The 16,422-nt window shown below is 42.6% G+C and overlaps 1 protein-coding gene across 10 annotated transcripts in view; it reads right to left on the minus strand.

Moving 5' to 3' along the window:
• ppfia4 (PTPRF interacting protein alpha 4) overlaps positions 1-16,422 on the minus strand; it is an 80,685-nt gene that overhangs the window by 40,380 nt on the left and 23,883 nt on the right. The window contains exon 1 of one of the 10 annotated variants that reach the window (XM_061785343.1): positions 261-416. The exons of the other annotated variants lie outside the window; for them this stretch is intronic. Within the exon in view, the coding sequence (XP_061641327.1) occupies positions 261-323 (63 nt within the window). The 5' untranslated portion in view covers positions 324-416. Of the gene's footprint in view, positions 1-260; positions 417-16,422 lie in introns of those variants that run through there. 10 annotated transcript variants of the gene reach the window in all.

Genomic DNA, 16,422 nt, shown 5'->3' on the forward strand with positions numbered 1-16,422 from the left:
AGAACTCACATCAACTAGAGAGAAGCCTTAGTGGAGCAACTTCCTTCTGGGTCTCTTTGAAACATCAATCATTTCATGGCAGTCTGACTACAGCACGCAGTGATAAATGGGATAGAGAGAAAAGGATGAAAGACGGTCATGTCATAGTCTTAAAAAAAAGTCATCAGCAGTGAAATCAATACAGCCAAAGACGTGTGACTTATTTCCACTGGAGAGCTTCCTTCACTCCTAATATCCACACTCTGCACGTCATTCCCTACCTGGTACATGTAGGTATTAAAGTGGGTCCCATTCTGAAGATGGATCTTCACTGTTGGGTTCATGATGCAGGCTAAACATAGCAGATCCCTCAAACAGAATCCCCATTAAAAGAGGGAGCAAGAGCGGGATTCACAAGCTGTTCCCTAATGCTATTCCCTCTGCCCTCGGACACCGCAGCAACACTCTGTTAGCTGGCCTGAGCAAGGGAGCGCGAGCGAGAGGGAGGAGAGAGAGAAACAAGGACAGGCAGAGTCAAGGGGATTGTGGTACATTTGGGTTTTCGATCAGAGAGAAAGACAACATTTAGAGGATGGACAGAGGAGGAGGTGAGTGAGCCGGCTGTAGTGATCAGCTGATGGAGGAAGTGACAGGAAGGGTTCAGAGACAGATCAGGCACCTGTTCTACATTGAATACACAGTGGTACAATTTGGAGTCCTACCTAAATTTATGCCGCAAAAGTCAAACAAAAAACTAGAAGTGGAACTGTCATCAAGCGTGACATTCGCTAATTTCGTGAGCGTTTGGGTCAGTGAGCGTCATTCTAAAAGGTCAATTACACAAGGGCCTTTTTTTGTGTTTCTTTGAGATGTGGTGGCAGGAAAGAAAATACAAATACAAAATGTGCAATACAAATAATCAAGTATTAACTGCAGTTCAGTTGGTCGACTGGTTAGCACATCTGCGTCACAGTTCTGAGACCCGGGTTCAAATCCGGCCTCACCTATGTGGAGTTTGCATGTTCTCGCCGTGCCTGTGTGGGTTTTCTCCACCCTAATGAGGATAAACAGTACAGAAAATGAATGAATGAACTACAGTTCATACATCCATCCATCCATTTTCTGAGCCGCTTCTCCTCACTCGGGTCGCGGGCGTGCTGGAGCCTATCCCAGCTATCTTCGAGCGAGAGGCGGGGTACACCCTGAACTGGTTGCCAGCCAATCGCAGGGCACATACAAACAAACAACCATTCGCACTCACATTGACACCTACAGGCAATTTAGAGACTTCAATCAACCTACCATGCATATTTTTGAGATGTGGGAGGAAACCGGAGTGCCCGGAGAAAGCCCACACAGGCACGGGGAGAACATGCAAACTCCACACAGGCGGGGCCGGTGATTGAACCCCAGTCCTCAGAACTGTGAGGCAGATGCTCTAACCAGTCGGCCACCATGCGGCCACAGTTCATATATAATACCGATAATAATAAAAATGCATATTATGTCTAGCAGATGTCTTCAAATGGTGACTAGTTTTACTTCGAATTTCATTTAGTTTTATCAAAGCCGACTACTGTTAACATTTCAATGGCAGGGAAGAATGTTAAAATGTTAATTAAAACATTGCTTGTACCACTTCTTTTACATTATTTCTGTTAGGTAAAACATTTTTTAGACCTTCAACCACATTGTAGGATCATCTAGTGTAGATGTGAAGTTTTAAAAACGAATGCCAAGAATAGAGAGTAGAAGCCCCCCCCCCCCAAAAAAAAAAAAACAGAATCACTAGTTCCTCTTAATAAAAAGCCCAATCACTGCTCACTCAACCCAAATTGAAGAACTCTATTTTCATCCACTGTGACACTGCTGTGCCTACTGATTCTATTTATAAACGTTCCTCCGCTCTCAGTTGGGTTTCACAGTGCATGACTGCAGTCTGAAAGCCCTTCCAGAGTTTTTCTAGTCTCAAGAATAATCAATTAATGTCTGAAAACAACGCGTGTCACTTTGAGCCTAGTTTGAGGACACTGGCGAGTTGGGACTGCTGTGTTGAGTATACTTCAAGGAAGGTTCAGCTTAAAATACGTCAAGCGCAACAAAATGTAGTCCACAATGAGACAGAGAATTAAGCGAGCGGCTTTGGTGATCCCATGACATACCATCTGGAATGACTAGAAGGCTGACATTTATTTTGAGAGTTTTTGTTTTGAAGTAAAATAAATTGCACAATGTATGGTTACAGTGAAACGTGTCACCTGAATTCATGTAGAAAATATGCAAGTCTTTATTCTTCCACTGTTATCAGTCATTGATTGTTTTCGGTACAGATGGGCATTTGAAACCATTCTTAAGTAAACATAAACATGCACACTCCTCTTATAACTGGGGATGTGGCTGCATTCACAATTAACCAATCACATTCAAACTCATTTTAAATGGGAATCAGCACACAGCTGCCACCATTTAAAGTGCCTCTGATGAACCCTGAATAAAGTTCAGCTGTTTTGTAGGCTTTTCCTGACATTTTTGTAGTGTATCAAAGGTATCAATCAGGAGAAGGGTACAAAAGAGTTTCCAAGGCATTAAATATACACACAATTCTTTTTCAATTGAGTTGTAGAGGGTGCAGGTCATTAATGGTGGGAAAGGTTTTCAAAGGAATCATAATTGTCAAATTTTTTATATCACAAAAATATTGCATTTGGCAGGGGTGTGCAGACTTTTTATTGCCACTGCAGCAAATCCTCAACAAACTCAAATACAGAAGGCAACGAGGTTAGAAAAATATAACTATAGCTTACTGATTATTGTTACGAAATGTTAACGTGTCCTGTCAGTTAATCGTAATTAAAAAATCATGCCCATCCATCCCTATTTAGCATTCGGCCATGTTCACATGCACCACTTTTATCTATAATCTGATAAACTTGCAATATGGCTATTTCAATTACTCTTAAACTAGCGGTGAGGTATATAATATTTCAAGGAAGCATTTGTATACGTGTGCCTTTTAGCCTGTGTACATAAAGTGGCAGTAAATGAAATTAAATGATGTTTCAGAAAATGAGAAAAGATGCAGTGTGTTATCCACATTGACAGTAAAATCACTGTGAAGATAACATGATCGATTTTTAATAACTGACGTTGCTGTCTCTTGATTCTTCTTGTTTTCATTATAAAACTGTTTAATCTGTAAAATTGTAACTAAATGCTCATCACTACGTAACTCTCATAAGCGGCTCTGCTGTGGAAAAAGCAAAAATAGTTCATGACAACAAGTCGACTTGCTTGCACCTGGTTGTCACGGAAACAAGGGTTCACCACAGAGAAAGTGTGTGCTTGTGCAAGACAGCGAGAGAGGATAAATTAGTGAGACAGACAAGTCGCCGCACATCATAACGTCTTTTAGTGATTGTGGTGACTTCCACCATTCACTCAAAGCATCTCAGTGCACCCTGGAGCCTCAGTGTGGTTCCACTGAGCAGGCAAATGGACCAGGCGCCACTCCTGCCCAGGCTTGTAGGGAGGCAGTGTCCCCTACTGGCCGCATAGTGCTCACAATTTAGAGCGATACTGAGGTAGGGCGATCGATATCTTGGAATTTGCAACCTGGTATTAGGTGATGGTTTGTCATAACAAGAAAGGCTGACGATTCATAAAAAGACAAAACACATACACTCATGCACACCAGCATGTGGCAACAAGAAAGAAAGTTGACACAAATGAGATGTTATTTTTCCCAGAAGAATTCATCAAAATGGAAGCACTCTGCTTCTTTTCTGTTCTATTCTGTTAACCACTCACACCATTATGTTCTTACTGCATTTCTTTTTGCCCTAAGCACACTTGATCCACAACAGCGACTCTTTTTTTCCAAGAAGTTATAATCTCAACTGAACCTTCACTTGATGGAACGCAGCCATTTTATGTCAGAACATATGAGGCAGAGGGCACCGCCTTGCAAAAACCCATCCCCCGTCATTATAACCCACATGGTATAATGCATAGCCATGCAAAACTAATTACATAATAATTTACTGGACAAGGAACTGACATGCAAATGTGAATGTTTTATCACACAATTAAATGCATATTACATACTACATCAACTATATGCCAAGTAGTTACCAGCAGACAAATCAATAAAGGATAAATATATGGCCATAGACTACCACAATGTATCCCACTTGATCTATCTATCTGGATCTTGGAAAACAATTTGGAACTAGAAATGATCAGTTTACAAATGATCAATCTGTCAGCATTCTAAAACCTTTATCAGATTTACATGCACTTTTAGATAATAAATTCAGTATTGTAGTAGTACCCAAGCAAACATCCTTTAACACTCAAGTGTAAAAATAAGTTTCCAATTGGCGTTTCTAAATTATTGTCATTCCTTGTTGAATGCCACAAAAATGGGATAAACAGCCTAAGAAAAAGCAAAACACCCTCTCAGAGTTGAGCCTTTGATGCTCACTGAACTGATTTCTCTCAAGGTAGGCTGCCATTGGGGTGTCAAACAAATTTTTTTCACGGGCCACATCGTAGGTACGGTTTCCCTCAGAGGGCCGTTACGACTGTGAAACAATATAAATGTTTTATCGCTTCATCATAGGATTACATATACACAATAAATTGATGGATAAGTAATTTTGAAATCAGAAGTCAAGGATAATAGTTTGGTCAACTATTATTCAAATTACGGTAAAAAGGGGTTTGCTACAAAAAAATTATTGCAATATAGCGGCGTTGATTTATTATTTATTTATTACATATAATTTTTCGAAATTTTGGTACAGTTTTTATGCAAGAATAATGGACGTTGACGCAAATGATTTGCTTTTGTGGGACCACATAAAATGACGTGGCGGGCCAGATATGGACCCCGGCCGGGCCGTCGGTTTGACACCTGTGCATTAGAGGCAGATTTTTCTCACAATAAATTTGGTGTAAATCCAAATTATATATCAGCATTCACTTTGTTAAGTGGGGAAGTTGGAATGTCACAGTGTATTTTCCCCTTTATGACATAAATTTATCCACAATTAAAGTATAGTGGTATCTTCAGATACAAGTGACCCAACTTACGAGTTTTCGAGATAGGAGCTGTCATCCGGCCATTTTTTTTTTTTAAATTGCAAAAACCTGCGATACAAGTGCTGTATGATGACAGTAAACTAAACTGAACTCACTTCACAACAATCAGCAGTTTGGCAGATACTGAACAATTCTTCAACAAATGTCAAACTAACGATAAAACAAAGCAAATTACACGTTGCATATTTAAAAGAACCACATATCCTTTCTTTACATAGGTCCATTTAGCTTAATGCAAACAAACGATGCTAAACGCTATACATGAGTCAACGGACAGCATTGCTGTTGCAGCATTATAATCCTTTAATAAAATTGTATTTGAACACAAACTGTGGAGGAACACGTATACTTATAATATAACAATACTCATAAGCATATATTCTTTATCCTCTGTGAAGAACGAGTAATCTTACTGCTGCTTACTGAGGAGTTTTGATTGGCTCCATGTACTATATATCCGTGTACTGTATATCCATCTGCCTCCCAGTTCTGAGGACCAGGGTTCAAATCTTCGCCTGTGTGGAGTTTGCATGTTCTGTGCCTCCTTAATTGAAGACTTTGAATTGCCCGTAAGTGTGAATGTGAGTGTGAATGGTTGTTTGTTTATACGTGCCCTGCGATTGGCTGGTGACAAGTTCAGGGTGTACCCCGCCTCTCACCCAGAGTTAGCTGGGAAAGGCTCCAGCACGCCTGCGACCCTAGTGAGGATAAGTGGAATGGGAAATGAATGAATGAATGTATTATACTGCCCCCGGTGGTCAATGTAGGCACATAGGAAGGAGCAGCACATTGTATATTGAATGAAGCAAAAAATGTGGCAAAAATTGTTTAATGCTTTACATTCTATTTAACCTTGTCATTACTGTATGTTTTTATAAGGTGCAATATTATAAAGTGACATTTTTCCAATTAAAACAATCTTTTTTTGGGGGGGGGGGCTGGAACAAATTAATGCCATTTTCATTCATTACAATGGGGAAGAATGATTTGAGATACTGGTGTTTTGAGTTACAAACGTGGTTAAGGAAGGAATTAGAACTGTAGAAAAAGAACATTTGAAACATGCATGTTGCTATTTCAAAATTCAAATAGTCATTCATGTAAACACAGATATTGTGAAATGTTAAAAAGACCTGCATTTCACACACAATTTGTTGTAAATGTATATCAAAGAGATACAAATTATTTGGAACGCCAAATCCTGGTGGCACGGTAGAGACTGGTTAGAGCGTCTGCCTCACAGTTCTGAGGACCGGGGTTCAATCCCCGGCCCCGCCTGTGTGGAGTTTGCGTGTTCTCCCCGTGCCTGTGTGGGTTTTCTCTGGGCACTCCGGTTTCCTACCACGTCCCAAAAACATGCATGGTAGGTTAATTGACAACTCTAAATTGCCCGTAGGTGTGAATGTGAGTGCGAATGGTTGTTAGTTTGTATGTGCCCTGCGATCGGCTGGCAACCAGTTCAGGGTTTACCCCGCCTCCTGCCCGATGATAGCTGGGATAGGCTCCAGCGGGCCCGCGACCCTAGTGAGGAGAAGCGGCTCAGAAAATGGATGGATGGATGCCAAATCCTTGTATAGTTCACAAAAGCTCCAAGCTCAAACAGTTGTGTGGACCTACAGTATATGGAAAAGTGAAACCCTTGGATCTTGTTCTTGTGTATGCTCATAACCAGACAGGTGTGACCTGGATTATAAAATATGCATTTTTATCAATTTGGAACTAATCTGGATAATGATTGCTGATGAAGCATGTGCATTACCATTCACCATTAAAGCCCTTTTAAGTATAATACATTAAAAAGAAAACCTAAAGGTAATATCGTCTCATACTCCTATAGCTGCTTTTATCCTCCTGCGATGCAGATTTGTTTCCACTGCCATCCTGCCTGTTTAAAGTGGCGATGTCAGCTTGGTTTCCTCTCCCCTGTCGCCCTCGTTGCTCAGCTCACTCAGTTTCGTCTTTGCTGCGTCCCATTCGATCCTAGCGTGGCGTTTCGACCACAACTGCCATTGCAACAGATGCACTCACAAGCAATGTGTGTGCCAAGATATTCACAAAGTAGTCTGTCCCAGAAATTGTTCTATTTATAACCATCTTTATAACCATTGTTGTGCATCTAAAAAAAAACTACATAATTTAGGCTCTGTTAGCTTACAAACAACCGGTTCCTGATAGACACCCAGTTGCATACAAACAAGTCTGGCTGATTACTTGAATATGCAGTGGCACCGCACACTAGGAACAGTCCCAGGCAGCCAACGAAGAGTCCACACAAACACACACACGTACACGTGAGACCTATTCGCTCACTCAGTGGGCTTTGCAAATGAAAGTGGATCATGTCAGCGGAGTAAGAAACCAGACAGCTGTATTAATATTAATGGGCATTGTATTGTATAACCAAAGGGTAAATAAGGGAAACTACTCCAAGAGTGTGTTCTGCATCATCCCCAATGATTTTCTCTCATACACCGCAAAGATAGGAAGAGGAGGCGTGTTTGTGTGTGTGGAGGTCAGGCATGCTGCCCTTGACCATCACACTGCAAAACTGCAATGGCAGGCTGTAACTCAACACAACTGTGTGTGTGTGTCTCCAGTAAGGCTTCAATGTTTAAACTGTAGTGTCAAAGGCATGTTCGTGACAGAATATGCTCAAAACTATAGAGACGCATCTCTTTTAAGGACATTATATAGTGAATTCGGAGATTTGTTTCTAAAGTCTGTACATGACACATGTTTGAAGACAATTGCTGAAACCATGCAAAAACTGCAAAGCAGTATCAGTATTCAATTGTGGAGCTATAGCGTTTAACTGTTTTCCTGATTTTTTGGGTATGGCTCAAATCATATGACTCGCCCCTCCCCCACTATATAAAATCTTGAACACCATTTTCACTTGACAGAGACTTTAATTGAATATTGACTTAATAAGTTCACCCTGAATGTTAATTCTTCAATATTTTATACAATTAATTGATTTCAAATTTTCATAAACAGTTTAGGGAAGGTAATTTTCTATTCCAGCATAACTGTGCCACAGTGTCCCAATTTAAGCAAGGTCCATAAGGGCTTGCTTGGGTGAATTTGGTGCAGAAGAATTTAAGAACCCTGACCCATCAAACACCTTTGGGATGAATCTTAACAGAGATTGCGAGCCTACATCAGTTGTCTCTGTCCTCACAAGTGTTCTTCAGGGTGAATGGGAAAACATTCCCACAGACTCTCGCCATGTTTTCTTACAATTTCACTTCCTGTGGCTGTTATGAGCAACCGTCACATTACTTCTGTCCATATATTGGCTCAACATGATGTATTACGCTTCTATGCTGAGTGTCATTCTTAGTTGGTTAAAATGCTACATCACACTAACAGACATTGCATCACGCATAACAGACATTGCAATTGCTGACTTTAAAATGTGCTGCTTTGCTACCAGAGTGTGTGAGGCCCTCATGAGCTGTTTAATTAATCTGCCTGTGCCCATCCATCACGTATTCCCCGATTTTACTTAATTTTGCTCTGCTCTAAGTCCCCTCTCCTCTAAAATTATGTGGCATGTCAGTGGAACCTCATAAATGTGTGCATTAAACATTGTAGACTTTAGGGAGTGTCAGCGACAGACGTGTTTGTGTGCGGGTGTGTGTGCGTGTGTGTGTGTGCTGCAATACCTTCTTATCACACACAGGTTCCTAAAATACTCTGCTCTTCTTTGTATTGCTCAGGATACACACACACACATAAAACATACACACACAGTGGGACGTCTGACTCAAATATTAAAGCCAAAAGCAGGGATGCATAATAAAATGGGACTTGAGCGACATTGCACACGACATCACACTCCTCACTCTGTAAACACACAACCACGCATTTCACATTAATAAATACTGCATAAAGTATTATACATTTATATAAATAGAATACAGATGCTAATGTGCAATTTTATCACTCATTGCGGTCAACTATTAGTCAGTTGCAAAGAGTATGAGGCGTTAATTAGAGAGCATTTATTAGTAGGGTTGCCTTCATTTGTACAATTATATAGTTTATTTTACAATATGATATGCATTATCATGCATATATAATATATAGTATATTATTATATTTTGGATTTCTGCAGCTTTATTTGTAAAATAAAAGCTTTTTTTCTAGACACAACTTGGTTGTTTTTGTCCTTCATGTAATAAATCCACTCTAAAAGCTTTTTGTCTAACTCTTCTCCCCCTCCAGAAAAGGATGCTCTTTTCTTGTCAGCAGACATCCGATCTGTCTTTCATTTCTTCCCAATCACTAATTCTTTTTTTTTTTTTTTTTTTCCCCCGAATGTCACTTCTCTTTAAGCTTCAGCTTTACAGCTGCTATGTCTGCTCTGGAGTCAATTTATCACCTTGTGACAGTGACACGAGAGGGGGGGAAAGGAAGTGCTGATTTGATGTATTTATTTACTCAACGCATTCTGCAATTATTTGGGGCGTGATGTCTATTATGGTGGAGCCTACTATTACAGGGGATACATATAGGTTTGGAAAACAACCACACATACAGGGACACAGCATGACTATCCTACTATGAACCAGATTAGAAGAGAATCATTTTTTTGTGCTCAATGTGTGTTTGTACATGTGTGTGTGTGTGTGTGTGTGTGTGTGTGTGAGAGAGAGAGAGAGAGAGACCAGCAGAAAAAAAATCAGATTTCATAAATAAATCATCTGGGTCCTGGTGATCTCGTGATGGATGCCACACACACATGCACAAACACGCGCAGACATACACAGAGACCTACATGGTCTCCCTTGAGATGATTTTGTTTATTTTGAGAAATGAGGATTTAAAGCCTGTGTGAGTAGTATGCACATGTTTAGGGGGAGCGAGGTCATTTTAGTGCGCATGTGTTTGCATAAATGTGTTTATGTGCGTGTGCAGTTACTGTAGCGATCCCTTATTTTCCCGCTGGTTTAATCCCTCACTAAGAACCAGTCCTTCTCCTTATGACTCATACAGTAGCAGCTCACTTTCCCTGGGTATATAAAATGCTTTAAATGTTTTGTATTTTATTTTTATTTGAACAATAATCTCCGCACAGCATCAAACTGTTCAATCATCACTGAGTTTGCTGGGACACACCTAACCCTATGCAGGCATGATGATCCTGAAAAGGGTGGCATATATATTTGGGTGTGGCCTGGCTTGCGTGAGTAACTTGTGTGTGCCACTTCTTTGCTCACTGGTGGTGTGCCAAGGCTGGCCGGTCACACTGACGGAGTGAGCTCATCTGTACTAAAGGGGGGAAGTCTATAAATATTGTAGATGCCTGCAGTTGAACCTCTCAGCAAGCTACTGTATGATGTCATCCAGGAACACCACTCACCAGGACACACACACAATGCTGCCTGCTGCCAAGGCCCAATAACCATGGCAACTGTGGGTGTGGTATGTAGAGATGCAGAGACTCAAACTTCCTTTCTGAGCCTTCATTGTCTTCACATCCTTCCCTGTCCTCTTTTCTTCTATTCCTCCAATGTATTAAAACTGCAATTTGCCCTGTACAGTATACAGCATCTTTCCCATTCCACTTCATTTGACATTCACATAAGAAGCAGAGGTGAGAAAAGCAGAGGTGACTTCAGCACTTAGTAATGTAACCTTAAATCCATATAATCCATCCATTTTCTGGACCGCTTATCCTCACTAGGGTCGCGGGCGTGCTGGAGCCTATCCCAGCTATCTTTGGGCGAGTGGCGGGGTACACCCTGAACTGGTCGCCAGCCAATCGCAGGGCACATAGAAACAAACAACTATTCACACTCACATTCACACCTATGGGAAATTTAGAGTCTTCAATCAACCTACCATACATGTTTTTGGGATGTGGGAGGAAACCGGAGTACCCGGAGAAAACCAACACAGGCAGGGGGAGAACATGCAAACTCCACACAGGCGGATTTGAACCCTAGTCCTCAGAACTGTGAGGCAGATATGCTAACCAGTCGAACACCGTTCCACCTAAATCCACATAATGATTTGCTAAATTCACCAGTCGCAATACAGATAGGACACACTTGATTGAGGAATCATTCTCTTAAATAAGAATCTTTTTGTCACGATTGGTAAATGTATGATGTAGGACGGGACCCGAAAGCAGACGGAGGTGGAGGAAGTAGATGAGAATGGTTTATTATGTAATCGCTCAGCAGGTAGGATATCCAAGGGGCGATGGTGGTCCGTTAGAACATGGAAGATGTAGGACGCATGGGCAGTTGGAGTAGCTGGCCGGCGTGGCTGCAACGGGCAGCGAGGCGGGAGACACGGAAGGAGCCCTGGAGACGAGGAAGAACACAAAGGGGTAAGTACGTCAATACTCTGGCACTGACTTCCTGGCTCTGGCAGGCTTATATGGAGGCAGTGATGAGTGCGGATTGATAACAGGTGCGCGGTCAAGGTGGTGCTGATTGCTGGGGAGAGGAGAGAGAGGGAAAGGCGAAGCACAAGTGCCATCCGAGCTCCAAAAGGGGAACTGCAGGGCACAGACTATGACAGTATGGGTGAGGGGTGGGTAAGGGGCGCAGCAAATCAGCTGGGGAGAATTCTGCCCTCGGGCAGAGACGGAGCAGGCAAGAACGAACTCCTGGGTGTCTTTAACCAGGCTGGGCAACCAGAAGTGTTGTTGGATGAACTGGATGGTGCGGGTGATTCCAGGATTACAGGTGATCTTGGAATTATGGGCCCACTGGAGGACGTCAGAGTGTGCGGAATTGAGCACGAACAGCCGGTCAGGAGGTCCAGTCTTGGGATCCGGTTGGTTCTTCTGAGCTTCTTTAACCATGTGTTCGATCTCCCAAGTGGCTGCCCCAACGAAGCAAGAGGAAGGAAGGATGGGTTCGACTGGGCTGGAAGTGGGTACATAAATGCGGGAGAGAGCGTCAAGCTGGGGCGAAGGAGAGACTAAAGTTGAACCGGCTGAGAAATAAGGCCCAACGAGCTTGTCGAGTGTTCAAACGTTTGCCGGAAGGGAGATAACCGAGATTCTTGTGGTAAATCCATAAAACAAAAGGAGAAACGGTCCCGAGCTCACGAGTCCCCACGTCGTAATTCCTTTCGGATGGGGAAAGGCGATGGGAAAAGAAGGCACAATGAGGGCGCAACTTTTGGGATTCGGGGTCCCATGGGAGAGGACGGCTCCCGCCCCAGTGTCAGAGGCGTCAACTTCCACAACAAACTGGCGGGAAAGGTCGGGTGTCTCAGGATGGGGGCACTGATGAATAGCTCCTTAAAGTGTTCAAATGCTTGTGAGGCAGTAGGGGCCCAGTGGAATGGGGAGCTGGTGGAGGTCTTTCACAAAGAGTTTGTTCTCAAGTAAGCATTGGAGGACTTGGTGGACATGTTGGCAATGTTTCTCGGGAGAGCGGGAGAAGATGAGGATGTCGTCTAAGTAGACAAAGACGAATCGGTTGAGCATATCTTGAAGGACATCGTTAATGAAGGTTTGAAAAACCGCAGGGGCGTGACATGGTATTCGAAGTGACCGAGGGGTGTATTGAAAGCGGTTTTCCATTCGTCCCCCTCTCTAATGCGGATATGATGGTAGGCGTTGCGCAGTGATGAGTGCTGATTGATAACAGGTGCGCGGCCAAGGTGGTGCTGATCGCTGGGGCGAGGAGAGAGAGGGAAGGGAGAGGCACAGCACGCCACCCAAGCTCCAAAAGGGGAACTGCAGGGCGCAGACTATGACACTTTTTTAAATTTTTGTTTTTAAGAGGAACCAATCAAGGCATTTTTTTTAGCAAGAGCCATTCAACTATTTATTTATTTAACTATAAAATCTTTTTTTGACATGTCATGTCTTTCATACTGTACAGTATACCTCTAAGGTTCAATAACACAAGTCAAGCGTTGATCTGTTTGGATCAATTTTTATTATAGGAAACCACTGAAATAGAGTAGCTAGGGCTTTATTAGCTTCAATTGCTGCACAGGCAATGTTTTAACGAACATTTTAACATTCTTAGCTGCCATACAAATGGAAAAATACATTAACATTAAAAAATGTAAAATAATGACTGTATAAACTTTAATAACGAAGGCATGCTTTGCATTTGAAAAAAAATCCTTGTCACGCGAGTGTAAAATAAGTTATCCATTATTCATAGCAAAACAATTACAAAAAAAAAAAAAAGTCTATGTTAGTTTTGACGTCGGGTAACAGTGAACTGGACTCTTCAGCTTTGAATGTGAGTCCCCTTACTGCGGGTGTTACTTTGGATGATAAGTATATTCTTTTTCTCTCTTATCTTGTTGTAAATTTTCTCTGCTCTTGGAATTTTTCATTCATTCATCTTCCGACCCGCTTATCCTCACAAGGGTTGCGGGCGGACTCCAACCTGGAGCCTATCCCTGGTATCTTCGGGGCAGAGGCGGGGTACACCCTGAACTGGTCGCCAGCCAATCGCAGGACAAATATAAACAAACAACTATTCGCACTCACATTCACACCTACGGGCAATTTATAGTCTTTTAGAGTCAATTTACCTACCTTGCATGTTTTTGGGATGTGGGAGGAAACCGGAGTGCCATGATTTGAGGTATGCGTTGCATATCACGTTATTTAGATGTCTCGCATGACATCATCAATGACAGTGGTATGAGACATTTTATACCACTGTAAAGGGAAACATTAGTATACCCTAAGATGGTTTCCACAGTATTAAACTTTTGAATCCCAATGCTTTTAAGTGCCAATGTATGCAATAGCAGTAGTAACCTAATTATACAAATGACTAAAACTGGGTAATATCTGTTTAAAATTCAAGAGACAATGATCTGCTTGTTAGCCATTTTTACCCCTTTAAACAAAACCACACACCAGATTACCGCCATTTAAGTCAAAGTTAATTTTTCTGCCTTTCTCACCTAGCGAGACAAATTAAACAAACGGTACAGAAGCTTTTCATTCTTCCCTTTGGTTAAGCATGGCTTTCATCCTTCCCACCGCATTGAACAGGGAATTCCTTCACACTGATCTTCAGCCAGACCCACTAACACACTGAGCAGCTCAGCTTTGGCAGCCCATCAGAACCAACCACCAAGGTTGAAACTGCATGTGCCAAATGCACACACATACACTCACACACACATATGCCCACACACAAAAATCTGTGAAACAGACAACCTTTAAGACATCAATGTTTTTGGTTGTTATTTCATCATATTTATTAACTGCACACACATGCACGCAATGTTGCTGTCAGTTGGCATCCCATGAGATAAAAGGTGTCAAAATGTCAACATTCACCCCATCCTCCCGTTTCCATGGAGACCAAACGTGTAGAGCTTTGAGAGGTGAGGTGGTACGAGGGTAAGAGAAAAGTCTGATTCAACACATGGACACACACAAACAGACGCACATAAGACTGATGGAGCCTGATTGACTTGACAGTTTGATGTTGCAGGAGGTGAGCGGACAGATAATTTGATGTGTATTGTGTGTACTTCATGTGTGCGATTGTGGAACCTGACCCCGTGGTGCCCTCAGGTTGAGGCATGGGGTAATTCTGAAGGGACTTGTATCCCACTGGGTCAGCATTAAACATGCTCCAGCTGGATGACGAGTGTATTCCCATTTGGGCTCTTTTCTGTTTATGTGTAAGATCAGTCAGTGTAATTTGAGACCAAGAGGAAAGAAGAGTTGATCATGACAAATGAAGGGATTAAAAATAACTTGACAACAATAAAAGATGATGGAATATACTGTATCTGCTGACTTGGCACACACACACACACACACACACACACACACACACACACACACATAACAATTGAACATTATTTGACTATGGAAGGAAGGACAGCTCTTATCTGTCTTGATCACATGCTAATGTTTCATGTTAGGACAGAAATAGCAGATTTTAATTAATATAACAAAAGAGAATTGACTCATGCATTTTCTCCCGAGGGTTTGTCACTTTAAACACTCTAAATCAGCCAAAAAGGACAGACTTAAGCAGCTCTAAAGAAGGTTTGCAATCAAGAGAAAGTGCAGCATTAACCGTTAATGTGAAACTCAGCAATGCTTCAAGTGGATGGTTCAGGAGACTCTGCTACAGCAGATTATATCAATAGTGTAAAAATGTAAAAAACGGTAATTTTTATGTCGCTCTGTGGTTACAGACAAATAGCATGTTACATTCAATGTGAAAATCCAATCCAGACCAATTAAAGAACAATATTTCTGTGTGACTAGTTGAGTGTGTACAAGCGGCCGAAATGAGTTTCCTCCGCAGGGTGTCCGGGCTCTCCCTTAGAGATAGGGTGAGAAGCTCGGTCATCCGGGAGGATCTCAGAGTAGAGCCGCTACTTCTCCGCATTGAGAGGAGCCAGATGAGGTGGCGGGGGCATCTGATTCGGATGCCTCCCGGACGCCTCCCTGGTGAGGTGTTCCGGGCATGTCCCACCGGGAGGAGACCCCGGGGACGACCCAGGACGCGCTGGAGAGACTACATCCTTCGGCTGGCCTGGGAACGCCTCGGGATCCCCCCGGAAGAGCTGGATGAAGTGGCTGGGGAGAGGGTAGTCTGGGCGTCCCTGCTGAAGCTACTGCCCCCGCGACCCGACCCGGATAAGCGGTAGAGAATGGATGGATGGATGGATAGTTGAGTGTGTGGGCTCCCTCGTGGGTACCCACCCCCATCACATTTCTCACGAAAGAGAAGAGAGGAGTAAGAGAATGGGTTATTTGGTGAGTGACACAAGATGCAGAAATGTCAGTACATGCAGACTGAGAGCTAAGAAGAGCAGAAACTGTAGATCAGACTGGAGTAGGCAAAAACGAACAATTCACAATGACAAAAGGGTACAAGGGAAACTGGATATGCATGGTGAGGAATAATGAAAGATGGCAGCGGAAGTGTGTGTGGAAGGGGCTGGAATAAGAGGGGTGAGGGATAGTGCGGAGGGGCAATAGGAGATGCCATAGTGGGATCCAAGCACCACAGCTTCAAGTGACCTTTACGTAACGCAACTACTGGCACCTCCTCTCCATCTCTCAACTTGTCATTCAGCTCATTTGCAAGCGGACACAAGCTTGATGGAGTCAAAACCTGAATACATTCACATGCAGAAACGAGTATACAAAAAGCTGCAATTGGCTGTTTACTTCCATCTTCTCCTTGCCCCTGTGAGTACTCAGTCAAATGTATTTGCTTGCAGCAGAAATGCAACTTCTAAGTGCAATCCCCATCAAAGACATAAATGCAATCTTGAGGCAGTCAGCCCAGCTATGCGATTGTGCTAATTCTGCTAGCCTGTGTCCTAACTTGACTAGCTTGGTTGAACTCACTATGTCCA

The sequence above is a fragment of the Phyllopteryx taeniolatus genome, chromosome 9 (genome assembly GCF_024500385.1).
Source record: "Phyllopteryx taeniolatus isolate TA_2022b chromosome 9, UOR_Ptae_1.2, whole genome shotgun sequence".
Taxonomy (NCBI): domain Eukaryota; kingdom Metazoa; phylum Chordata; class Actinopteri; order Syngnathiformes; family Syngnathidae; genus Phyllopteryx; species Phyllopteryx taeniolatus.